This window comes from Notamacropus eugenii, chromosome 5 (genome assembly GCF_028372415.1).
Source record: "Notamacropus eugenii isolate mMacEug1 chromosome 5, mMacEug1.pri_v2, whole genome shotgun sequence".
Lineage (NCBI taxonomy): Eukaryota > Metazoa > Chordata > Mammalia > Diprotodontia > Macropodidae > Notamacropus > Notamacropus eugenii.
The window spans coordinates 432,654,568-432,682,358 of NC_092876.1; the positions used below are offsets into that span (position 1 = coordinate 432,654,568).

A 27,791-nucleotide genomic window follows, 5' to 3' on the forward strand; every position below is an offset into this window, starting at 1 on the left:
GAAAGTTCTCAAAGACTTGTGATGAAAATGCTGTCAGTCTCCAGAGAAAGAACTGGTGAAGTCTGAATGGAGACTGAAGGCGTGTTTTTTCATTTTCTTTTTCTTTTGTGTGTGTCTATGTTTTCTTTCACAACATAACTAATATATAGGTTTTGTGAGATTGCACATGAATAACCTGTATCAAATTAATTGCCTCTCAATTAGTGGGGAAGGGAGAAAGGAAGGAAGAGAATTTGGAATTCAATTTTTTTTTTAAAAACCATGTTGAAATTGGTTTTATATGTAATTGGGAAAAATAAAACAATTTTTAAAAAATTAATGAAATAGTGTGGTGAATGCCTTGTTTTGCCATTGTTGTACCGTGTGGACTTTCTTTGATAGTTGGCTTTGTCCCATAAGTAGCTATGAAAAAGCATGGGAAAAATCTGAACATTACAGATTTCCAAATAAAGTGGAAAGTGATACTAACCCAAGGTTTCATACTTTAGTTTGTATGTACTTCCACCTACTGGTTAGGTGAGAGAGTGTTTGAAACATATTAAGGGAATGCTTCTCTCTCTCTGTCTGTCTCCCTCCCTTCCTTCTTCCATCTCTCTCTCTCTCTCTCTCTCTCTCTCTCTCTCTCTCTCTCTCTCTCTCTCTCTCTCTCTCTCTCTCTCTCTCTCTCTCTCTCTCTCTCTCTCTTCTCTTTCATTCAGGGACCAACAATCAAGTAATCACTTTCCTATCATTAGGATTCCCTCCTTATTCTTCTGGGTTGCTTTGAAGGGAGAAATAAGGGATAAAGAAAAATAGCTGAAATGAAGATTGATCAATTTTGCTGTCTTATTGAAGGTCTGAAAAAGATTTTGTGGAAAAGGTTGAAACTCTTTGCCAAGATGTGAAATTTAGATTTTGATATGTTTCCTTATATCTATAGCTCCTTTGTGTATCAACAATTGATCACATTTCTGTTTGCTATTCATATCATTGAAAGGCAGTTAAGGAGCACTAAAACATTTATCATTGATTGATAAGTAAAATAGACCTTGAGGTCTTCTAATCCAACTCTCCAATTTTATGGATGAGAAAAGAGACTCCTCAAATAAAGTGATTAAAATGTTAAGTGACTTGGCCAAGCTCACATGATAAGTAGAATAACAAGGATTAGAACTCAGAGGCTTTGATATAAAATCTAATGTTCTTTCTTTTATATTTTATTGTTCTCTTTAAAAATTATTAATTTTGACTTTAAAAAAAAAATTGAGTCCTAAATGCTCTCCTTCCTTCCTAGCCCCACAACTCATGAGAAGGCAAGCAATATAATATCAGTTATATGTGTAAAATTACGCAAAATCATATTTCCATGTTAGCCATATTTTTTAAAAAGCAATAAAAATAAAGTGAGAAAATCATACTTCAGTTTTTACTCAGAATTCACCAGTTCTTTCCCTCTGGAGGTAGACAGCAGTTTTTTTTTCATGTGTCCTTTGGAATTGTCTTAGAGCAGTGTCCTGATCCAAGTGGCTTAGTCTTCACAGTTGAGCATTGTTCTAACATTGCTGTTACTGCGCACAACGATTCCCTGGTTCTTCGCACTTCACTTTGCTCCATGTAGGTTTCGCCATGGTTTTTCTGACACTACTCTCCTCAGTTTTTTATAGCACAACAGTACTCCACTACAATCATGTGCCACAACTTGTTCAGCCATTTCCCAATTAATGAGCATCTCCTCAATGTCCAGTTTATTTTGTCACCACAAAAAACTGCTATACGTGTTTTTCTACATATAGGTCCTTTTCCTTTTATCTCTTTTGGGTAAAGTCTAGCAGTGATATTGCTGAGTGAATGGTATGAATAGTTTTATAGCCCTTTGGGCAATAGTTCCAAATTGTTCTCTAGAATAATTGGACCACTTCACAACTCCACCACAATTCATCAGTATATCAGTTTTTCCTTCATCCTCTCCAACATTTGTCATTCTCTTATCAAGCTATTAATTCTCTTTTCATAACTTTTTTGTATTGTTCTCATTTCTTTTCTCAATTTTTCCTCTAATCTTATTTCTTTATTTACCTCCTCCAGGAATTCTTGTTGGGCTTTGGTCCAGTTAGTATTTTCTTTGAGGCTTTGGTTGTTGGGGTTTTCACATTGTTGCCGCCTTCTGAGTTTATGTTGTAGTCTTCCCTGGCACTTTTTGGCCAAGTTATTTTTTTGTTGTTTGCTCATGTTTCCATCCTATTTCTTGACTTTGAACTTTATATTAAAGTTAGGTTCTGCTTACCTTGGGATGGGGAGGCACTGTCCCAAACTTTAGGCTTTTTTGTGTTGCTCTTGTTTTCAGAGCTAGTTCTAGGAGTCTGCAAGTTTTTGGTGCTTCCAAGTTGGTGTGATGTTTCAAGAGGTGTTGTCACTGCTCTCCTGGTTTTTGCTCAGGTCTTTCCCTAAGAAGGATGCCCCTCCTACCCTAAGGCCTCAAATGCTAGCACTCTTCTCTACTCTGGAACTACAACCCAAAATTTCTTACTGGCAGTGGAGTTGCCAATCAATATGAACTTCCCCCAGTGCTAGCAAAGGGGTCTCCTGTAATCTCTTTCTGATCTGTTTCCTGACCACCTTACTGTCTCTTGGTTGAGAATTCCCAAAGTAGGTCCTGGCTGCCCTCCAGCCTGGTGCCACAGACTTCTTCTGCCAATCTCCTGAGTTGTCTTAGGCTGAGAACAATGTTCCACTCTGATCTTTCATTGACTTTTGCCCACTCCACAGTTTGATTTGAGAAGTTATTTTAAAGTTGTTTAGAAAGGGATGTCAGGAGAGTTCAGTTGGACCTGGAGTCAGTAATACCTGAATTTAATTCTAGCCTCAGAAACTAGCTACATAACCCCGAATGCAAGTCACTTACCCTCTGTCTTCTTCATGATGTACTATACCCCATTCTGGAAGATGTTCTTTTTTTTTTTTTTATTTTTAGTTTATGACATTCAGTTCCACAAAACTTTTGAGTTTTAAATTCCTCCACCTCCCTCCCCAAGACAGCTTGCAGTCTGACGCATTCATATTAAATGTATTCCCACATTAGTTATGTTGTAAAGAAGAATTATAACCAATGGAAAGCAACACGAGAAAGAAGAAATAAAACAAAACAGAAAAGAGAGAGAACACATAGTATACTTCAATCTGCATTTAGACTCTGGAAGACGTTCTTAATGGCTCCTCTGTTATTGGTTCGTTTTTGTGGTTTTAGCTCCATGGTTTTCTTTCAGTTTCTGGGTATTTTACCCTCTTTTGATGATATTTAGAGAAGGTATATTTGCTTACTTGCCTTTTCCTTGGTATTTATTTATATATGCTGAGATACTTGTTTTGGTAGGAAAGCATCAGATGCCTTTTTTTAAAAGTATTTGGCTCACATTTTCAAGGTATTTCACCCTGGGTTTCATCTTGAGCGCCTTTGTTCTTTGGAGTACTTTATTGCGTTCCCTTCTCTGGTTTCAGAATAATTTTGTGTTATTTTAATTTCCTACCTTTTTTTTTTTTTTTAAAGATCTTTCTTCTAGTCATGTGTAGAATTTGTTGTTGGTTCACTGCACAATTTAACCAAAATATGTAAAATTTAACTAATGTGTGTCTTAGAGTTTTCAGCATTCGATTTTTATTTTTGTTTTCCTGGAGGCAATCTATAATTTATTTTGATGGGTACTTTGCTATATTGAAATTCTAAGCATTTTTCTTCTCTTTCTTGCATTACGGTGCTTAGGTTTTGTTGACGTGTGTTCTTTAGGACGACCTACATTCTTTAAGTTCTCTCTCTGCTTTGTGCCTTGACATTAGTGGATTTTGCTGATTTGAAGATTGCATGTTTTTTTTTAATGCTGCTGCATTTTGCTCCTTTTTCCAGATTGTCCTTTGCTTCTGCATTTTTGTGTTCTCAGTCAGTTGTTCTCTTGTTTACTTCTTTGGAGAGACTCGCTGTCATGGATTTAAGCTTTTCTACTCTACTAGTTATTTCTGCTGTGTGTGTAGACTTTAATTTCTACTTTCATGATTTTTATTGCCTCACTAGAGGCAGCTGATTTTGCACTAGACAGAATGTTGAGCCTGGAGTCAGGCAGACCTGAGTGTAAATACAGCCTCAGACATGTACTAGCTATGTAACCCTGGGTGCAAATCTTTTTCCTTTTTTCTGCTGCAGTTTCCTCAGTGTAAAATTGTGGTAATCACACCTATCTCACAAGGCACCTCACAACTTGTTATTCAGTTGCATCCAACTCCTCGTGGCACGTCGGTACTGTCCATGGGGTTTTCTTGTCAAAGATGCTGGAGTAATTTGTCCTTTCGTTCTCCAGTGGATAAAAACAAACAGGTTAAGTGACTTAGCCAGGATAACACAGCTAGTATGTGTCTCAGGCAGGATTGGAACTCAAGTCTTCCTCACTCCAGGTCTAGCTATTTGTTCTCTGAGCCACTTAGCTGCCTCACAACATTAAGGACCAAATAATTTTTGTAAAAGTACAGTGCAGTACCTGGCACGATATAAATGCTTATTCTTTCTCTTCCTTCCCTTATTTCTCTTTTGAATGATTCAGGAACATCCTGCTGTGGTTCCATGATCTCTTGGGATTTCACAGGGTTAATGAAATTTCAGAGAGGTAGAAGAGAAAATTTGACAGAAGTTGAAATTTGGATGATTAACTTGGCATACTGTTATACACAGATTAAGTTTTAGTGCATGCTTTGCAAAATTGTCTCTCTTTTGAATTCATATCACAGAACATCAAATCCCATCACAGATCCACACATGAAGACTGCATTTGAAGATCTGAAAAAACACTTACAAAAAACAATTATCCTTAAAGAGGAACATATTCGTACACTATACAAAAGCAAACAATCCAAAATGTGGGGTATAGTGGAGTGTTTGTATTGAGTCAAAGACATGGATTCTGGTTCCGCTGTACCTTTTGCTATCCTGTGAACTTTTAACAAGTCATAACCAGAGTCTTACCTGTGTGATAAAGGAGAAGTACCTCTGAGAGTTGAGAGAACCAAATAGCTTACCTGATTTATGAGTGGAGCTAGATTCTAACCCTGTAACTAGGAATGGATTTGTATTAAAAAATATTTTAGAAAGATGCTGCAGTGTCTTATATCGTCCTGGTGGTTACTTCTTGAATACATGGTAATTCTATACACACATGGGCTTTTGTTTGTATACTCCCAAGTTACAAAGATAGCTCAATTACAGAGGGTTCCACCACCCACCCCCCCCAAAATAAAAAGCTTCTTCTGTCTCTTGGTAACTTCATCTTGTCAGTTCCCATTGAGTTCAGTTATCATCTCTATGCCAGTGACTTCCAGGTCTGTTTATCCAGCCAGTTTCTCTCCTGACCAGCCCTCACAATCACTGAGGAGCAAAATCATTACAGAGGAAACAAGTCTCCTTCATCACCTCCAGCAACAACTGCTGACCAATTGCCATCAGCAGTCAGGACCTCCAGGGATGACTATCTCCCAAACCACAGATCCTGCTTCCAGCCCAGGCAGCGACCGTCCTGAGAAGCAGCCCCAGGGGAGATGCAGTCTAGCAACTGCTCCTGCAGGGGCCACAGCTACTTGAAGACCCAGAAAGTTCTTGCCCGCCCAAGTCCCTGGCACTGTCAGATGGTTCAACATCAAAAGCTGATAGGATTTTATCTGTGGAAATGATGTTGAAGAATGAAAATTGCTTTTTGCTTTGCTCTTGGACCATAAATAGCGTGGGCATTTTCCATTTGATTTGAAATTGAAACCTTCCATGTGTGTTATCTTACTCAAAAGAATGGGAGCTCTTTGGAAGCTGAGACTGTTTTATTTTTCTGTGTGCTTTGCAGGTAATTAATATTTGTTCATTCATTCATCATTTCTTTGTGGTCCCCCAAGTGTCTCATTGGTTCCAGGCCTGAACCTGAATCAATCAACCAGCCAGAATCACCACTGTCTAGAATACCTTCAAATCTTTCCATGAAATCCACTTTAACAGGGAACTGTAGTGAAATTGCTTTCCTCATTTTTTCCCCTTCTTGCCTCTTGTCCATGTAAATTCCCTCAGAGACAAACTGAAAAGGGCCAGGAGGAATTAGGACTGGGTGGAATTTGGTGGCCTTTGCACTTCTTCTTTTAGAAGCCAAATTGCTTTATTTCCATACTAGTATTTTCCTCATTTGAAGCTCACTTCTCAAAAAGTTTCCGCTTGGTCTATTGGACGTTTCCCTTGTGAAAATGTTTCTTATTTTTTCATAGAATCAGTGGGAAAATGAAGATTTACAATTTACCTTATTGCCACCTTTCCTATGATACTTTATTTCTGTAAAATTAATTGCATTTTCCCCCGTAGATTAACATGCAGATGACAGAAAACCTTACTATGAAATAAAAACTTAGAAAAATCTGAAAGATTTTAGCAGTAGACATGTAGTACAAGAAAAAGAATGGCCTGTGGGTACACTAATAGCAATAACTTGCTAGCCTAAGACTAAAATCAAATCTACTTTACTTGCTTCCACTTTTTTTCCCATTATGTCTTTTGCATTCATTCAGAATGTGCTATTTCCAGTGAAGTAGTCCCCAGCAGAATTTCCTTCTCCAGTGCCCCATATTCAAGGCAGAGGTTCCCTGTTGTTAACATCGAGACCATTTTCCTACCACCCTCTCTCCATAACTTTTCTTCTTTTAAACCCAAGATACTCCATTTATGTTATCGTTTTCTTCTTCCTGGTCTCCATCAACCTTCAGTCTCCCAAAGGCTCTGCCGCCTTGGCCAGTGACTTTAGCCTCTAGTTTATAATTGTCCTTGCCATATCATCTCCAATGAACTGAACGTCTTGGATTTAGAAAGCATGGTGCAAATGAAAGCTCAGATCAAGTCTGTGTTCAAATCCAATTTCAAGCACTTCATAGCTGCTAGAGCTTTCTACTCTCAAGGTTATTTTCCATGTACTCTTTTATCCTTTATGTTCATATTGATTTACATGTTGTCTTCTTCATTAGAATGTTTCCTCTTTTTTCTTTTTTTAACTATTTCCTTCATTCTTGTCTTCATCATTGGCCAGTCTCCCAGAAGCACTGCCACCTCTATCACTGCCTTCTGCTACTGTCCTTGTCCTTTCCATCCCATTACTTGCCATCATTCTCTATTTGAACATCTGATTGATGACCTTTATAATATAACATCTTGGATTTAGAAAGCATGGTGCAGATGAAAGCTACATTAGATTTGGAATCACATGAAGCCCCAGTTCAGCCTCCTTCTAATATATTTATTTACGTGTTGTCTCCCCTATTAGAATGAGCTTCTTGAGGGTAGAGACTGTTTTGGCCTTTATTTGTATCCCTAAGGCTTAGCCAGGTGCCTGCCATGTAATAAATGTTTACTGTGTGCTTCTTTACTGACCAGACAACTCCCTGTTTGATAAGAACTGTGGGAAAAACTGAGAAACAGTGTGTCAGAAGTTAAGATTTAGATCAGTATCTTCTACTGTGTTCCGTATTAGATTTAAAATAGATAAGTGACCTGCATCTTAAAGATGATTCAGTTAAAAAAATTCAAAAGAAACAGTTCATTTTCCTTTTTCAGCTTTGAGTAGGGAGTAGATTCTTAAAAAAAAAGATGAGGGTTAGAGATAATTATAAAAGGTAAACTCGGTAACTTGTATTACATCACATTGAAGGAATTTTATATGAGTAAAAATACTATGTACAGAATAAGAAGAGAAGTACTCAACTGTAGAAAGTCTTTGTATGACCAAAACCTATTCCCCAATTAATAAGTTGCCAAAGTATATAATAGAAAAATAGAAAAACAAAAAAATAGAAATTAAAATTTTATTTAAAAAAATGTAAATTCATTGAGGGCAAGGATGGTTTTGACTTTTTGTTTGCTTGTTTGAATTTACAGTGGTGTGCAAAATACTTGTGATAAGCAATAATTTTGGTATGGTTTCACTTTGTGACAGCTGTGGTCATGTTTATTCTACTTCTGTGAAAAAGGCTCAGAACATCTGGTCTTAAACAATGAAATCATATTGAATTGGTTTTTTCATTGTTAGTTAATATTTTGTGTGATGTATTTTCCTAAACATGTGTTTTCTTGCTCCTGTTGGTTGTGTTTTTAAGCACGGCTATTACTTTAAGGAAACTGCAAAAATCACAGTTCTTAGAAGAGTGCATTTCAATGACTGTTAGAGATATTGCCAGAACTATTGTTCTGTATAGTCAGGCATTTCAAAGATCATTCAGGCCCACAGTGAAACACAGTTAGCACAAACATTAGCATTGTCAAAATGAGAAAATACCAAGAACTGATGAGCTGTTGTTGCAAAGACCTTCAAATGGTTGCAGCAACTGAGTTATTTCCTCTGAAATGTGACATAAGCTTCTTGAAACTGAAAAAAATAAGATCTGTTTGTTTGTTTTTTGACCTGCTAGGTATTGCTATGAAGAAAAACAACATTGTTCATGGGAATGTCCGTATAAAGAAAAATGCTCATCCTGGGCAAATACAATACGAAGACTGGAGTGCTGATGATTAGGAGAAAATTGTTGTGTTTTGAAGCTCAGTTTTTCATTAAGGCTAAACCAAAACTTTCTGCACATTACTGTCAGTGCCCAGCTGTAATGCCACTGTGACACCACAGCACCTGCTATGGGCACGCATGCATATTTCCAGCGTAAATCTGCAAAATATAAAGTCTCTTCCTCAAAGAGGAAACCAGAATATTTATTCATATGCCAGAAAGCCAATTCCACCATGGTAACCACTAAGTTTGTACACATTACCAATAAACGAGCACCACCATTCCCAAGCCTTCCCTCCTTTAGGCCTCCCCACAAACAAATTCCCCTAGGCAAAATTCCACCCTCTCTCACTCAAGCTAGCTGCTCTGCCTCAACTCTGCCTCACTCTTTCTGCTCCAGCCATTGGCTCTGAGTGACTCAGGCTGTGGGCTGAGCTAAGGCTCAGAGTAGGTCACATAGGCCTGTCAAGGTCCCTTACTGTTACACCAGCATGTGGTGCTTAACAGATGCTGATTGGTTGTTGGGACAGGTGTGTGCTTGTTGCACACAAAACTGAAAAATATTGGCTTCCCTTCCTCTAGTTACTACAAAATAGACATTTTAAAATAAATTCATGAATTTCCTAATCATTCTTCCTAGCTATAACTTATAATAGAATTTTTGCCTTTACTGTGACATGTATTATGCTTTTAAATTCTCAATTGTATTAAAATGGGCATCATTTTATGCTTAGGATGAGAAAAAATGGGAGTTAACTCCAGAACAATCCCTGATGAGTCTTTCACTGCTCATTGTAACACAATCCAAAACCACAATTAAATTATCAAGAAAATACATGATTTGTTCTGCCCTCTTCACTGGTTCTTATTGGAAAAAAAGTGATAGAATAAGTATTCTGTATAAAGTCACTCATGATTTTGAATTAATGCATTTATTCATGTGGAAGAAGTTCTAGTTATCTGCTTGTGTATACCCAATAAATATCCAGGTTAGTTCACTTTCAGTGTTTCATTTGAAGGTGTATTTACTGTTTCCTAACTAATTTTTAATATTTCTCTTTTATAGTATGGATGGAGCTGATCTATGTTTTGAAATTGTAAAACGAGCAGATGCTGGTTTTGTATACAGTGAAGCTGTAGCCAGGTATGTAATTTAAACTAATGTTGAGGGGCTGGGGGGAAGGTCATAGAGAAGAAAATGGTATAGAAATTATTTTAGAGAGCCTGGTGTTAGATTATACAATAGAAATGTTACAACTTTTGTTCTACATGGAATGCGTGAATATTTTATCAATACAACTGAAAATTAGCTCCATATGAATATTTTAACATACTCTATATGTTTAGGGTTTTTTGAAGGTAAATGAGCCTACAAGGGCTAATAGTTGTCATATTTGCTAGATAAAAAAACACTATAACACAGATGAATATATATACTTTTTTTGACAGCTGTTTTAATGTATTACTAGGAGATGCATTTAATGCTTGTTGATGGCCTAAAAAGCATAGTAGAGTCATCTTTTTGAAAAATTTAACTTTATGCAGAATGGTTGACTATTATGTACCATTAGTTTTCTCATATTATATGGCATCCACTGAAGATATGAAGCTACACATCTTGGTTTCTATGTTGAGTAGATTGTTCTGTCTTTAAAATATATTACTTTAAAGAGGCAGTAATTATAATGATTAAATTAGAACTGTCACAGATACATATCACATTTGTCCACTTGCTTTCTTACATACCGTACTTCCATTTTATTTCGTTGTATGCTTACATTTTTTATGAAGTTTATTTTTTCAAGTAAGCGTTTATTTTCATTTCCTTCCTTCTACCACCCTGCCCCATCCCCACTAAGAAGAACAACCAACCCTTGTAATAAATCATCATAGTTAAATGAAACAAAATTCCATATTAGCCATGTCCAAAAGTGTGTTTCATTCTGCATAATTAGTGCACCAACTTCCATGAGGAGGTAGATCGTATTCTTCATCATCAGTCCCTGGGAATCATGGTTGTTTATTGAATTGATCAGAGTTCTTAAGTTTTTTGAAGTTCTTCATTTTTACAATGTTTTTGTATAAATTCTTCATATGGTTCTGTTCACTTTCTATAAGTTCAAAAAACTCTTCCTAGGTTTCTCTAAAATTGTCCATTCCATCATTTTTACAATATAATAGTATTCTTTTTCATGTATCATACTTTGTTTAGTCATTCTGCCAGTAGTTTTCTCCTCACTCTTTCCAATTTCCAGTTCTTTGCCATCACAAAAAGAATTGCTTTAATATTTTTGTACAATGAATCCTTTTCTTCTTTCATTGATCTCTTTGGAGGTACAACCTTAGTAGTGGTATCACTGGATCAAAGAATATGCACAGTTCAGTAACTTTTTGACTTAATTCCAGATTGCTTTCCACTTAATACATTAAATATGAATACCTTTAAGAGAAAAATCAATACTGTTTTTATAAAAAAAATTTAGATACCACTGTATGTTAAATATAAGAGAATTAACTTCATTACATTATAAAGGGAAACCTTTAAAATGTTATCACCAAGTAATAAAGTTCTAGGTAAACAATGTATGGCTTACTTGGTTTTTAGGAGAAGCACAGTGTTTGTATTCATTTAATTCCAAGAAACAAAAAAAAGTGCTTATTTTGTGAATGGTATGTATGGTGCCTTGAAGTTTATGAAGCATTTTCCATAGTAGAACAACCATCCTATGAGAAGTTTGAGGCTAAGAGAGGTTAAATGGCTTGTTAGTGACACACAACAGTTACTAAGTCATGGGGTAGGCACTCAGACTCAGGGCCTCGAACTCCAAATCTAATGTTCTTTTGGCTACACAGTAGCTGCTCATAGTCCTTTTAAAGTCCAGCACTGAAGATACTTATGTTTAGTGTCAGTTTCAATTACCATTGTACTCCTGTGCTTCCCAGCATTCTTTGATTTTTCCTTGCCTTAGACATCCAATTTGTGTATCTTTCTCAGGGAGTGTAAGATTAAAAGCTTGACATAATGGCATGGTGCTAAAGTAGTAAGATTTCTCCTACTTACTGGGTTTTAGGAAACAGGTAGCTACTAATATACTTGGATATATGAAAATGAAATGATTTGAAAATACTTCTGTTAGCTATTCATTGTATTTAGCTTTTAACTTAGGAAGAGCATTGTGACTGAAAATTTATTCATTTATTTATTTATCTTTAGATTATAATGACTTTGTGAAAAGAATTTTGAGGAGCAAGCAGAACCATGACTAATCTGGAATTTTCAAAGGGAAAATTTAGTTCCTAAGAGCTTTATAACCTTAGATCAAATAGAATATGTTGCATTACAAAGTGTTGAGCCCTTTGTGTTTACACAGATCTGTCAGGCAGCGTAGAAAGAATTCTGCACTGGATAGAAGACCGGGCTGGGTGACCCGCAAAGGGACCTTGAAATAGTAAATATCCATGATCCTGTGGAAACACCGTTCCATTAATTTCACATTAATATGCTGATGAGACATAAAACTCATATTAAAACAGAAGCATTTTGATGTTTGTCTTTTTCTTTCTGACTCACTAATTATATTATGACCATCTGGAAAAGCAGCAAAGCAAATAGTGTAAAATAGAACTACACTTGGCTATCAGTCATCTTATTGACGATTGCTGTGGTCTCTAGTGAATCAGGGTGAATCTTTTCCGGTCCACAGAGAATAGTGACAGAGCCACAGTGTGTCGCTGAGCTGTAGCGAAACAACGTGAGCTCTGTGTGGAGATCTTCACTTCACCCCACTTCAATTAGAAAGTTTGGTTAAGAGACTCACCAAGGGAAAGCTTTACTTTTTTCCTTAGAATGCTGGAAGAAACAGTCTTTTTAAAAAAACAAAACAAAACAAAACAGACCCTTATTTTTGTCACCAGCTTAATCTAGGGAATTTGACATTCTACTAGAATAGCATGTCTGAAGGTGACTTTTAAGGAGTTGTCTTTGAAAACCTGAGGACAGGAATGTTGTGTCTCTGAAATGCAGCCAAACCCAGGTTGGCATGTTACCTGCTTGCCCTGTCAAGTCAAATCAGCCCTGGCAAGTATTTTCTTTGTCATTCCTCTGTGTCTGTGTTTTGGCTTATACTAAGCCAGTGCCTTCATAATTTATTGATTTTGAATGTAGTTCATAAACTATGCTAGTATACTTTTGTTCTTAGAGAGACATTTTAGCTTATTCTTTGTGACCCATCAGATTGCAACCTAAACTTAATAACCTATTGAATCATATAATTATAGAGATACCCTCTAATGACCTAAATACACTTGTGTAGACTACACAGCTACCTTGATATTTCTTCCTAGTTTCACAGAAATTCCTGCAACTTTAAAGAGGGAAGTTTTTTGTTAACCTGTTTCCTGAATACTTGAATAAATTTATTTCTATCAGGGGTAGTAGCCCTGAGGTAGCAATGTTGCTCTCATTATATCAGTAGTAAATTTCTCCTTTCACAATCCTGTTTCTGCACTATATGATATGAAAATGCAGTTTAGCCAGAAGGTAGTTGTAATTCACCATGTTGTAATTAATGTGTGACGTTTGGACTATTTGATTGACAAAGATTCCTACTTCTTGAAGACTGTTACTTTAAATCAGTGTATAGCAATCCATTCCAAGTATTATATTGAAATGGTTGTGTTGGTTTTTTTTCTTACCAAATAACTGAAACCAGTTTTCTCTAAGTTATCTAGATTTCTAGGCTTTTGAAGCATCATTTTAAATGTAGTGGTAGTGAATTCATTTTCATATATAATGTCTTACAGTAATTGAAAATGAATTGAGATTCCTCATGGTACAGTGAAAACAAGTCTATACCTGTTAAGAATGAACTGGTTTTGAAACCCAGCTGTGACTCCTTCAAGTTGTATAATTTTATATAAATTATTTAAAGTCTCTGAGCCTCATTTCATTATCTGCAAAGTGAGGTTAATATTTTCAATTCTTGAAATTCTTTGCAGGATTGTTGTAGGGAGAATATTTTGGTGACATCTTAAAATACTATACACATGAGTAGTTGTTAAAATGAAAGAAACAGCCTGCTAATTGGAGTGTAAATTTGTATTAGGAGTTCTGATCTCAAATAATTAAAAGTCTATGATGTTTTCATTTGTTTCTTAACTGAAATTCAGTGTTTCTGTACTTTGTGCAAATATGCCACTTAGAATTTCTTACTTTTAGTATTAGGAGTATCTAAAGGTGAGGCCTATAGATCATTAGAATTCTAAACTCTTATCTTTATAAAGCAAATGTGAATATTACCAGCCCTTTCTAGTGAATCCTGAAGTGTTAATATATAATGTAATCAAATGCATATTGACAGAGATCAAATGAAGAGGCAATTCTTTATCAACTGCTGTATATGAGAAAGCTTAGGGTGATCAGATGAAAAAGGAAGAAATTGAACCTAAAAAATTGTTGAGTAATAACTGGTAAGCATATGAACATCGCTAAAATTAAGCATTTTGATTATTCTTGATTATAGTGCTGTCAAACTGTTGACCTTCTTTTAATGAGAGACAGCAGCAGATCATTTGGAGGCAGGACAGAAGAAATACATACATTTCCAGACAATTCTCCTTAAGTGCCATTCTTGGAACCTGCTACTAGAGCATATTAGTATATATTGTTGTATCATAGTCCCTGTCTATGGGACAGCTAGTTTGGAATATTCAGTAGGAAGTTGGTGATGTGGTACTAGAGCTCAGGGAGGAGACTGGGGCCTGGATATATTTGTCTATTGAGTTATCTGCATAGAAATGATAATTAAACTCATGGGAACTAATGTGAAGAGAAGCAAATCCTAGACAGCGTTAGGTAACATCACTGGTGGTAAAATATTGATCATGATCCAGCAGAGAATGCTGAGAAGGAATAACCAGGAGAGAACAGTGCCACCAAAATTTAGAAAAGAGAGAGTGTCTTTCTAGGAAGAGATCACCAGAATCAAATGCATGCAGTGAGATCAAAAAAGATTGGAACTGAAAGAAGATTAAATGATTTGGCAGTTAAGAGGTCCTGGTCAGTTCATTTAATTCACCTACTAACCAGTCATGCCTGAGTCTTCTTGGCATACCCTCCTTCAGGGCCTTCTCCTGTGTTCCCGGGGCATCACTAAATTAAATCTCTCCTCTTCCTTGATTATAAGAAATCTTTCCAGGTCCCCCTCAACATGAGTGCCTTCCCTTTGAGATTATCTCCAATTTTTCCTGTATATATCTTGATCAGATGTTGTTTACATGTTCCCTCATTTTTAGACTGTGAGCTCCTTAAGAGCAGGGATTCTTTTTTGCCTTTCTTTGTATATCCAGTTCTTAGACAGTTCCTGGAAAGACAGTGAGCACACAGTAAATGATTATTGACCTGACCAAGTCAGCTTAGTGGCACAGGTACATGGATAGGAATGAGGATCGATCTAGATGAAAGCTTGACTTTTTGATCATCTCTCCCCCATAACTCCCAGTGTGGTCAGTGTGCCACTTGAGGACACATTCATAAAGAGTACCTTCTAGTTGTGACTATGCCTTTGTGCTTCAAATAGTTATTTTGTTCTGTGACTCTAATGAATATAAATAACCTACAAAATGATACGATATCTGTTTTTATATCATATTGCAATGTGTGCGCATACATACATACACACACACACACAGACACACACACACACACACACACACCCATACATGCGTACATATACATAGAAAGAGTCAATCTTCCAGAGACAAGATTTGAAACCAGATCCTCTGGTGTCAAAGCCAATATTCTTTTCACTATATGACATTGCTTTTAATTCTATTTTTTTAATCTTTTATATGCATGACAGACAAATCTAATTACATGAACTTTCATGGAGCTTGGGAATAGGGAGGGCAACCCTGGAGATGGATTAAAGTTATGTAGCAGGTTGGGAAATCTTTTTCCCCCTCTGTATTTCTCTTAACCTACAGAGACACATCATTTGAGGACTAATTATATTGAAAGAAAAACCAACTTAACTTTATTATATAGTTTTAAATTTGATTCAGTTCCATATTCCATACTAGTTGGGGAGGATGTAAATAAGGGGAAAAGAAGAGGGGGCAAACTCTGTTTTTGATGTAGAAAGACAAGCAAAAGAGTAGTGAGGAGCCACAAGTATAGATATATACATGTCTGATAAAGTACTAGAGAAAAAAGGAGTACAGTTCATTAGAGGATAAAGTTCCAATAAATTTTTCTTGTCACATCTTACTATTAATATTAATGTGGGCCACAAATAAAAAGCCATGTTTTCTGAACAAAAAAAAATTCTTTTTCTAAAATTCCATTAAAAGTTTCCTTTCTTAAATAGTTTTTAATCATCTGTTGGGTTCTGAGCATTGTGCTCGACAGCTGGGAGATGTACGGCTCATGTGTAACACCTCTGAGGATGTTATGGTTTAATGAAGACAAAGTGCAAACCCAGTTAACATTACTGTGTGTTTTACTGACATTCACTAGAAAACTGCAAACAAGGGGGTGTTTGAGGTCCGGGGATGTGGCCACACTTAGAGGAAAAGGTTCACAAATACATGTGTACTTCTCAATGGCCGCAACAGGGGCTGTGTGAAAGGGATGTCAAGAACATCGAGTCAGGTTGTCATGAAGTAACATGTTTATCACCTGGGCTTTTGGGGTGGTAACGGCTGAAAGACATATAGCTGTGTTTCTGTAGCTGTAGGCAAAGTGGAGACCTGGACAACTTGATGTTTGTCTGTCCAGGCTGATCACAAATTAGTCAGAGGTCAGTGAACTGGACATTTTTTGTGTCATTGAGATTTTATGCAGCAGCAGTGAGCATGTCTATTTAATAGTCTACTTTTTAATGTAATTTAGGTTAATTGAAGATTGGAAAGCTTATTAAGTTCTTTATATGCTTTAACATTGCAGAATAACATTCTAAAATTTTTGTTGTCTTTATTAAAACTAGATTTCCACCAAGCTTTTTTTAGTCCAGTGAAATGTGTCTGTAGAGAAGTAATATAAAGGTTTGAGTTTTTAATTGCAGACATTGTGTCTATTATAAGTTGGGTTTTTTATGTTCTTTATACAGTCTTAGATTTATTTTGTTTTTACAGTCATTACATGAGACAGATACTGGAAGCACTACGCTACTGTCATGATAATAACATAATTCACAGGGATGTGAAGGTAAGTCATTTATCTCTATCACTGTAAAATTTAGATACAGACTCTTTTTCAGCTTGAGGACTCAGTAGATTTTGTAAAGACAAATGAATATAATCCTGCCAACATAAGGAAAATTTTGTAAGATATAACAAACATTTTAACATTTTTACTTAAAAATGAAAATGTGTGACTACACATTACTTGGAAGGCCATTCATTCTGTTTCTCAGTATAAACATTTTTTAAAGCAATTTCTTTAACCTTAGTTTTAAGGTTTATAAAAATGTAGACATCACTGGAAATCCATTATCACTTTAAAAAGGAGAATGACTCCATTAAATAACAAGAAAAATAATAAATAATTCAAAAATAATTAGAAAAAATAACTTTAGGTAGTTAAAATTTATGTGTTAAAGTTACTCATTTTTACTTTCATTATTTGACATATTCACCATAATATTAGGTTTGTTTTTATTACATTTACTGATTGCATTTAATACCATTCAAAAACACATATAAAATTATCATGCATTCTATAAAAATAAGAATATGACTTTGTACCAAAATTTTGTCTGCACTTGGGAATCCTGTGCATGATCCACTTTACTTGGAACCTTGACCCCTAAGGTCCTTCCTTAAATTCAGAGTGTCGAGAAGAGGAAGGGAAGGAATTCACTAGTCCCTTTGCATCTTCCTGCTCACCTCCATGAGTTATTTGGCACATACAGTTTTAACCTCACTTCCTTCTACATCTCCTAGACATCGTTTCGCTATAAACAAAGTATCATTGCCCTCTGTGTTTGTAATATTCAGGACTCTTCAATTCATGTTAATCATTGTAAGCTGAATTTGCTTTAAGCTATGACTTCTTTTAGGGAAAGCTGAAGAGAATTATAGCAGTTCTAGGCAGGATGTACAGGAATGACGTGTCATTATTGGCCAGTGACATGACGTCTAAAATGTATATCACTTACATTGCTGTAAATCATTTAAAACATTCGTTTAAGAATTAAGTTTGCAAGAAAGTGGGGCATCTTATTAGATAGCATCATGGAAAAGTTTAAAGAATGTGTGACGCTGCGGTGGAGCGCTCTGAGAGGAGTGGAAGAGGAAAAACAGTGAACAATGGCCTCATGCCTAGTATTGCTCAATTATGTTAACCTAAGGAAGAAAACATACTTTTTCTTAGAGAAAAAAATTATTTTTCCTCCTCTCTTATATCCCAAATAGTAGGTATTTCAGTAACTTGAAAACGTACTTGGAAAATAAATTGTCACATCACTTTTGAACGCTAGTGTACGTAACAACAGTTATGAATTTGCAGTATTTTCAACATTGTATTTGTAATTGACATGGTTAATAACTGCTGTGCTGTAAATAATAGCTGACAACATGGTTTGCCTCAATACTTGTCATTCTTTAAATATTTAATTATTCGTGCTAATCAAAGAAGGTTGGTATGGATAAGCTAAAACTTAAATTTATCTGAATGTACATGTCATTTTTTTTGTTTATGTTTTTTGGTTTACCCACTTAAAATGTAAGCTCCTTGAGAGTAGGGTTTGTTTCATTATTTATTCTTAAAGTTCCAGGTACCTAACATAATATGCCTAGCACATAGTGTATATTTAATGAATGTTTTTTAAATTATTATTATTTTTACCTAAGCAAATAATAATTTTAATTCCTGTGCCACAGAGCAGCTGATTTGGGGGAGGCAGCCTATAAAGATGGAGAGAATATACTCTGAAGTTTAAAATTTTTCCACAGATAATCCATACTATTATCTCTTTAGTTGTTAGGCAGAGAGGCAGCATGATGTAGTGAAAAGAGTGCTGAGCTTGGAATCAGGATCCTTTCAGACAGTATCTGAGTTTCAGGGAGTAAAAACTGGGTGCCATGTTGACAAACTAGGTGTCAAGCCAGACATAGAATGTACATTTAGTCTGTCATATTTAAGAACCCCAGGAGAGCCTAAGAGTTTAATGGGGAGAAGGCCAAAATATAAACTGAGAAGAAGAGAGTAACTTATAAATAAATACAAACAGAGTCTTAGAGGAAAGAGTAGCTTCACTACAAAAGTATTAGGAACAGGAGGATATAAAGCAGGAGCTTAAAAAAAATTGAAAGAAGATAAGTAGCTCAGAAAACATGTTGAAAGCATCAGCCAAGTTGTGGACTCCCTGAAAAAAATAGAATGGAGCAAATGGAACTCAGATTCCATGATACAAGAAATATTAAAGTCAGTGATGGAAAATTTGGAAGAACATGTAAGGTATATTCTAAAAACAACTGACCTGAAAAATGGGTCAAGTAGAAGTAATTTAAGAATCAAAGCCCTCTCTTAAAACCATAATCAGAAAGAAAATCTGAATGCCATATTTCAAGAAATGAGCAACAACAACAACAAAACCCCAAAACCTAACCAAACATTTCAGATTTCTTAGAACTGTAAGACAGTGAAAATAAAGTCTTATTGATCAATAATCTCCTTGAGTGTGGGGGAAGAGAACATTTTAGAAACTGTAGAAAGCATCCAGGAATGTCACACTCCAAAAGCTGTAGCCTCCAGGTAAAGGGGTAGGGAGGGGAAACTATTCAAACTGCAAGAAAGAATTCAAGTTCCAAAGAACTACACAGGATTACATAAGACTATATTGCAACCACTATGTAGGAAAGGAAATATTGGAATATGGTACCATATTCCAAAAGGCAAAAGTTGAAACAAAGAATAAACTCTTCTGCAAAACTGAATAAGTCCTATAGGAGAAAAATGATTTTTTAATAGTCTAAGGGACTTTTAGCCACTCTTGATGAAAAGACAAAAATAGATTTAATCTGTGAAACTTAAATATAGGAGACAAAAAACATATATTTGAACAATCAAAAGGTGCGCAGATGATGAAGTATTTACATTTTTATGGGGAGAGAAGTAATGTTTGTCTCTTCAGAGTCCCTCAGTCTTCAAGAGTCAGAGAAGAAATTAAGAAAGATAAACACCGGGCCTTAGGGTGATGAGGTGTTTTCTCTTTTGTGGGTGGATGGGGATGAGAGAGGAAAGAAAAGGAAGAGAAAATTTAATACACTAAGAAAAAAGTTAGAATTATTCAATAACCTTGTTTACTGGGTAGAATTCTGAACTCAAAGTCAGGATGACTGGTTTGAATCCTGCTATGTACACTTAGTAGCTGTGTGACACTCTACAAGTTACCTAACCTCTCCAGGTCTCAGTTTCTTCATCTGTAAAATTCAGTGTTTGACTTTGATAACCTCCATTGTCCCTTTCAGCTTCAAATATGTGTTCTTACAAACTTATTATTTCTCTTAATTAAGGTTTGTCAGGAGAAGAGCATAATATTATGGAAGAGAGGGTGGGAGGAGCAGGCATTTCCTGAAACTCATTCCTTTTTGAACTAAGTAAAAAAAAGGTTTCACACACATAGAATTTGGTATATGCATTAACATAATAATAAGAAATACATTAAATTGAACAGGAAAACAGGGAGAGGCAAGAAGGAGACGTTTAATAGGGAAGGTAGAGTCAAGAGAAAATATTCACAAGTACAGAAACCCAGCTATGGAGAAAAGAAAGTGTAAAAGTCAGTCAGTGATTGAATTTTGGGCTGGTTGAGGAGAGCAGGGACAAAGGTTGGGGATCCTGCTACTTCAATGATAAATCACTAGGTAAATCCCATCTGTTTTATCTGCTTTTTCAAGAAAGAAAAAGGGGGCAAAAGAGAAGAAAAATTGTAAGAGAGTATGATGAAAGGAAAACACAATTAACAGTCAGTTCTGAATGTGAATGGTATGAGCACAGCAATAAAATGGAAGAGAGCAGCATAATTGAACAGAAAGTAGAATCTAACAATATATTATTTACAAGAATCAACTTAAAGCACATTCGGAGTTAAACATTTAAGAGAATTATTATGAGAGGTTGGATTATGCAGCAGATGAATTAAAAAGCAGAGATAGCAATCATCTCAAGTGAGAAAACATAAAAAAATATGTGGTTTAAGAGGAGCAGAGAAACTAGATTGAGTCTAAAAGCACCATAGGTAATGAAATAATATAACATTTATGCACTGGATAACACTTAAGTACTTGAAGGAAAAATTAGTTGAATTACAGGTAGCTGTAGATAACCAAACTTTGGGGGCCTCCATCTGTCCTTTTTAGACTTAGACAAATCTTACCAAAAAAATGAAGAAAGAAGTTAAGGATCTCAATAGAGTGTTTTAAAAGTTAGATATGATTAATCTTTGACCATTATTACTGAATGGGAATCAAAAATAGTATGCCTGTTTGTCACCTTTGGATGGCACTCCTATAAAAATAATTGACTTTTTATGACACAAACTAGTACTGGTTTTTTCCTTAACTCAGGATGCTGTTTCCCATGCTGCTTGGAATTCATTCAGTCTTCATTACTGCCTCTTCAGTACAGCTCCACAAGTATTTCAAAAGCAATGTATTAAGCACTCCTCCTTTGCCCCAGATTTCAAGGGGTTTTTGCCGTTTCGGTTAGGCTACAATTATAATTATATTCAATAGATTGCCTGTCTACAGGTTGTACTTTTTATTTTTTTTTTTACCAACTGTCATTACTATCCATTTCAGGATTTTGTGCTTATTTGTTTTTGAAGAATTTGTTAGTTGTTTGCTCTGGCTACAGGAAATTAACATTCAAGCTATTTTTTTCCTCTTAGTATTTAAATTGTTTCATTCATTAAGTCTAACATTATTAAGTTATCTCCTATTAGTAAATAATCTTCTAATAGTTTTGGAATTCTCTTGCTATCTAGAGTGATTCATAGTAATTATGCATGTTTTCTATGCATTCATTTTGGAAAGCATCGTGATAAAGTCTAAAAATTGTAACTCAGTTATAATAAATGAAATTTCAGTAAGCAGGAAAATTTATGACGGTGTGGAAACTCTTTTGCAAAAATCAGTGTAACATGAAATGAATTTTAAGTGTCAGTGTAATTCTGTATCTTCAAGAAGATGTATCTTTGAAGGAGACTTTAGATTTTCATGCAACCATGCAGTGACTTTTTCCCCTTTAATATGTCAATTTGTCTGTTATTTTTAAAAAGTATGTATGCAGATATGCCTGTATTACATCTCAGTATTTTCTCATTTTGTTTCTTTCATTTCAAAACTATGTTAGGAGGAATGAGGAAGGAAATGGAGTCAATGTTCCTGTTATCCTCTTTCTCTCCTCCTTAGCTCGTATTTCCCTTACGTGTGCTGAGCATTTGGCAGTTTATGAAGCATGGGCATTCCATCCTTAATTCCTGCCAGTTTTCTTGTATTGATTTGTGCTTTAAATGAAGCCATCTTAAAATAGCACAAATTAGCAGCATCTCTATACAAAGAATGGTGGTTTTCTGTTTGAGTCATGTCTGTGTAGGATGGTTTGGTGCTTTTAATTTTCTACAGCTTTGGTTTTAGTTTTTCTCAGAAACTTCCCATTTAAATGTTTTTGTGGGTGTGCTTCTTTGAATAGGTTTCTTCACTAATCTTTATATTTGGCTGATGGCTAGCTATCCCCTCTCTGTTCTTCTTGCTCCTCATTCTCTCCCCTGCCCCCACTCTTCCAATTTAGCACTTTATTAGAAATGTGTATACAACAAATAATACTGTTATCTTCTTCAGTCTGATTATATTAGTATTTCTTTTTCTGTTGCCTTTAGTTTTTGTGCTCTTTTTAGATATGCCCTAATGCTTAACAGTAGTTTCTGGTGTAACTATCATAATGTTCTTGGACAGGTTCTATGCTCCAGAGAGCTCATTAATTGTTCCTATTTCATTTGTAAGGTCCTCGAATTTAATTCACATGGAAAGTTGAGTTCTTGATAATAATGCTTAGAAAAAACTTTAAAGCATAGAAATGTGCAAAATGATTAATAGTATATTTTTAGAATCACTCCTTTATTTTCCCCCCCTTCCTCACAACCTTAAATGTTTTAAAAATGGTTTTGGGATGGGATCCCTTTAACTGCTATAATTTGGTCTTCTGCCTACCTTGCTAATAAGATTTGCTTCTTTGTTTGTTTTGCTTACTGAGTTTGAAATAACTAAGTCAAATAGATCTGGCAGATTGTATTAACTATATCTATTTTAGAAAAATTTTTAATTTTTCTACTCAAATTTGTAAATTGCTTGTTGGCAAGATAGATATTACTATGCCAAACTACTTGGAGTGAAATCCCTTAAATGTGAATCATCTGAGTAAATGATGCATTATGCGGAATAATGCTAGCTGCTTTCCCTGATATCTGTCCAGCAAATATTAATACATGACTACTCATTTTCCCACAAAATCTTCTGTAATGGGTCTCCTGTAGATCAATTCAGACTTTCCAACTGGTTGCATGTGGATTTTGATCACAGCCACCTTTCATTTCTCTTCCATACCCTTTTCTGGAATTCCACAGTCTCAGATGCCTGAAGAACGTTTAGCAGGAGGACAAAGATAGAGACAGAATGTTTCCCTTAAAATGACAGCCTCAAATACTCAAAGACTACAGGGAGCAAGATAGGACCTACTTTTCTGTGATATTTCCCACTCCCGTGAGCCTTAAAGAAGGGGGATAAGAGTGTTGGTAAACATACACCGAATCCCTGACATCTTATATCCTACAAACATTTTAATCAATAGGTATGAAGCTAATGAGGTTAACATGCCACTAATGTACTTTCTGTCCTGCTGGCAGGATTTTCTAACGTAGGCAAATAGGAAGAAGGGAGAGAAAAAGGAAGAGAAAGGAGAAAAGGAGAGAGGAAGGATAAATGTGTTTTTGCCTGTCTCATAGCACTTACTTTCATCACTTGAGAGACTTGACATGAGGAGAGAAGTTATTCTTTACAATACAACCACAAAGTTAGAGTAGAGACCCCTAATCTACAAAACTAGCAAGTTTGACATAATTTCTAGGTTAATTTATCCATTTTTGTTGTTACTTATCTAGACTCATACTAGTAGGAGTTGAGGATGAGGGTGGTATCAATGGGAGTGCCAGTGACTTATGAAAACCTAACTAAAAGTTATTTTGGAAAGAGTGGAAGAAGAGGGAGGTGAAGTTAAAAGGACAAAATTTCTTTCCTGAGAAGTGTTTTGCATTTCTTAATCCACAAGGCGTATATATTTCTTTTAAAAAATTGTTTACAAACATATGTCACTTAAAAAGGTACATAAGTCCAAATTTTTAGCTTAGGCTTGATAATTTACAAAAATAGCTACAATGGTTTTCCATGATATAGCCATCTCCTCCATTCATCTAAACTACTATTTGTTTCATATGAAGTTTCTAGAATCATATCTGTTATATGCCAGTATAGGAATGTTATCACAAGAAAAATATGTTTGTAGTGTGTTTAAGCCTAACTCTTCAATTTAAAGTTTTCTGTTGGAAAGATTTGGGGGAAGCTTCCCCTTCCTATTCAGAACTCCCAGTTTTCCTAATAACTTTGGCAGTGAGGAAGAGTCGCCGGAAGGAGGTGGGAGCTGAGTGTTCCAAGAAACAGAGGTGAGAAGAAAGACCATTCTAGGCATGGAAGACACTCTGTGTGCTAAGTTTAGAAAACAGCATATAACCCAGTTTATGGGAACATAGAATACAGGGAGGAGAATAAAGTATAATTAGTCTAGAAAACAAAGACTAGAGCCAGTTTGTAAAAGCATTTAAGGGGTGGAGGTGGGAAGGAAAGGAGAGTTTTTATCTACCCTAACAGCAACTGAATTTCTTTCATTTTTTTTTTTTAGTTTTATTTATTTATTTTTAGATTTTGACATTCATTTCCACAAAATTTTGAGTTTCAATTTTTCTCCTCATCTCTCCCCTCCCCCCACCCCGTAACACCTTGCATTCTGATTACCCCTTCCCTCAATGTGCCCTCCCTTCTATCACATCCCATCCTTCTCTTATCCCCATCTTTTCTCTTTTCTTGTAGGGCAAGATAAATTTCTATACCCCATTACCTGTATTTCTTATTTCCCAGTTATATGCAATAACAATTCTCAACATTCATTTCTAATACTTTGAATTCCAATTTGTCTCCCTCCCTCTCCACCCATCCCCACTGAGAAGGCAAGCAATTCAATATGTGTCATTTAGCAGATTTCCATAGTAGTTAGTGTTGTGTAAGACTAGCTATATTGCCCTCCATCCTACCCTGTCCCCCCCTTTTTTTTCTATTCTCTCATTTGACCTTGTCCCTTCCTATATGTGTTTACTTCTAGTTACTCCCTTCTCCCCTCCCTTTTATCATCCCCTTCACCCTAGTTGTCCCCTTCTCCCCTACTTTCCTGTAGTGTAAGATAAATTTTCACACCAAATTTAGTGAGCATGTTATTCCTTCCTTAAGCCATATGTGAAGAGAGTAAGCTTCACTCTTCCCTTCTCACCTCCTCTCTTTTCTCCTCCATTGAAAAAAGATTTTTCTTATCTCTTTTATGAATGGTAGTCTACCCCATTCCATTTCTCCCTTTCTCCTCCCAATATTTTCCTCTCTCACCCCTTAATTTTATTTTACTTTTTTTATGAATATCATCTCCTCTGATTCAACTCAACCTGTACTCTGTGTGTGTGTGTGTGTGTTGGGGATGGAAGCTCAATTCCAGGTGGACAGTCTCGGGCGGGTAAAGGTGGGAACTTCTAAATCTTTGAGTTCTCACGAGACCCCCCAGGAAACGACTGGGAATCGAGGTGAACCGAGCTATCTCGTGTATTTCCGCCTCTTCCTGTGAGAAACGTGATGGGAGAGAGCTCTCCCCGCCCTCGAGATTGTCCCGGATCTGGGCACACTATTGTTATCTAACAGCACGGTATTCAGATGCAAACTATGCTGCTGAAGAGTTTAAGTAGGATCAGGAAAGCCTGAAAGTGCTCTTGGGCGGAGGGGTGCGGAGCGGACAGGACAACAAGGCTCCGCTTTTCCTCTCTCCTCTCTCCCCTCCCCCTCTCTCCCCACTTATACTTCTACTTCCAATCTCTTATTGTAAGATCTTTGCCTCCTTGGGAGATCTTTCTCTTTCCCTCCTAAGGAAGAATTCCCCTGCACTTGTAACTAGACCCTGAAATAAAGCTCAACCCTTGTTCGACTCTGGAACGTCCTTTCTCTCATACGAGCATCCGGTTTGGCCAACCGAAGACCTCGGGATAGAGGTAAGGGAAGACTCGGGTAGCCCTCAGGCCTCTAGGCCTGGCATGTGTGTGTGTGTGTGTGTGTGTGTGTGTGTGTGTGTGTGTGTGTGTGTGTGTGTGTGTGTGTGTGTAATCTCTCCACCTATCCTAAAACTGAGAAAACTCTCCAGAGTTACAAATATTATCTTTTCATGTAGGAATGTAAACAGTTCAGCTTTAGAAAGTCTTTTATGGTTTCTCTTTCCTGTTTATCTTTTCATGCTTCTCTTGAATCTTGTGTTTGAAAGTCAAATTTTCTATTCAGTTCTGATTTTTTCATCATGAATGCTTGAAAGTCCTCTGTATCATTGAATGACCATTTTTTTCCCTTGAAGTATTGTACTCAGTTTTGCTGGATAGGTGATTCTTCATCCTAGTTCTTTTGATTTCTGGAATATCCTATTCCAAACCCTTCAGTCCCTTAATGTATAAGCTGCCAGATCCTGTGTTATCCTGATTGCATTTCCACAGTACTTGAGTAGTTTCTTTCTAGCTGCTTGCAGTATTTTCTCCTTGACTTAGGAACTCTGAAATTTGGCAATAATATTCCTAGGAATTTCTCTTTTCGGGTCTCTTTCAGGAGGTGATCAGTAGATTCAATATTTATTTTGCCCTCTGGTTCTTAAATGTCAGGGCAATTTTCCTTGATAATTTCATGAAAGATAATCTCTAGGCTCTTTTTTTGATCATGGCTTTCAGGTAGTCCCATAATTTTTAAATTATCTCTCCTGGTTCTATTTTCCAGGTCAGTTGTTTTTCCAATGAGGTGTTTCACATTATCTTCTATTTTTTCAATCTTTTGGTTTTGTTTTGTAACTTCTTGGTTTATCATATAGTCATTAGCTTCCCCAAACTTCACTATCATTTTTAAAGAACTATTTTCTTCAGTGAGCTTTTGAACCTCCTTTTCCATTTGGCTAATTCTGCTTTTTAAAGCCTTCTTCTCCTCCTTGGCTTTTTGGACTTCTTTTTCAATTGAGTTAGCCTATTTTTAAAGATGTTATTTTCCTCAGCATTTTTTTGGTTCTCCTTTAGCAAGGAGAACTTGCTTTTTAAGCTCTTCTATGGCCTGAGTCTATTTCATATTCATTTTGGAGGTACTGGAGGCAGAAGCCTTGACTTCCTCTGACAGTATCCATTGTTCTTCCTCATCTGAAAAGATGGAAGGAGATACCTGTTCACCAAGAAAGTAACCTGCTATGGTCTTATTTTTTTCCATTTTTTGGGCATTTTCCTAGCCATTTACTCAACTTCTGAACCCTTTGTCAAGAGGAGGGTCCTAGTGCTCCTCTTCCCCCTAGGACCATGCTCAGGGTTGAGATTGAGATCAGCTGCTCAATTCCCCCAGGGGCTTTAGGTGAGGGCAGAGCCACCACTGAGGGCTGAGGTTCAGATCCCCTATTCAGTTCTCATAGAGGCTTTAAGATGAGCTTCCTGGACAGTGGACCCAGGCTGCTTCCGGGGCTACCTTAGCCACCTGCTGCTGCTGCCTCTGCCACTGCCTGGGGCCAGTGCTGGGGAGACCCTGCTCCACCTCTCACCCAGTTGGAAAAGCCCTCCTACACTGACCTTTGTCACTTGTGGGTTGAGGGATCTGGGACCCTCCCTGTTGGGGATTCTGTCCCAGAGGCCTGTTCTAGTCCTGTTCCTCCTCGTGCTGTGTGGCCAGGGCTGGTCTCTGCTTGGCTCAGCATTCCATAGGATAGACCTTTCCTGTCGGCCTTCCAGGTTCCCTTAGGCTAGAAATCTCTTTCACTCTGTCGTTTTGTGGCTTCTGCTGCTCTAGAATTTGTTGAGAGTCATTTTTTACAGGTATTTCGTGGGCTGTGAGGGAAGTGCTAGAGTATATGCATCTTTCTGCTCTACCATCTTGGCTCTGCCCAGC

The 27,791-nt window shown here is 36.5% G+C and overlaps 1 protein-coding gene across 10 annotated transcripts in view; it reads left to right on the plus strand.

The window, feature by feature from the left end:
- The window catches only part of CASK (calcium/calmodulin dependent serine protein kinase), a 436,118-nt gene that overhangs the window by 196,739 nt on the left and 211,588 nt on the right, over positions 1-27,791 (plus strand). For all 10 annotated transcript variants that reach the window (XM_072615124.1, XM_072615127.1, XM_072615128.1 and 7 more), the window contains 2 exons: positions 9,598-9,675; positions 16,665-16,737. In XM_072615124.1, coding sequence (XP_072471225.1) covers positions 9,598-9,675; positions 16,665-16,737 — 151 coding nt within the window. The remainder of the gene's footprint in view (positions 1-9,597; positions 9,676-16,664; positions 16,738-27,791) is intronic.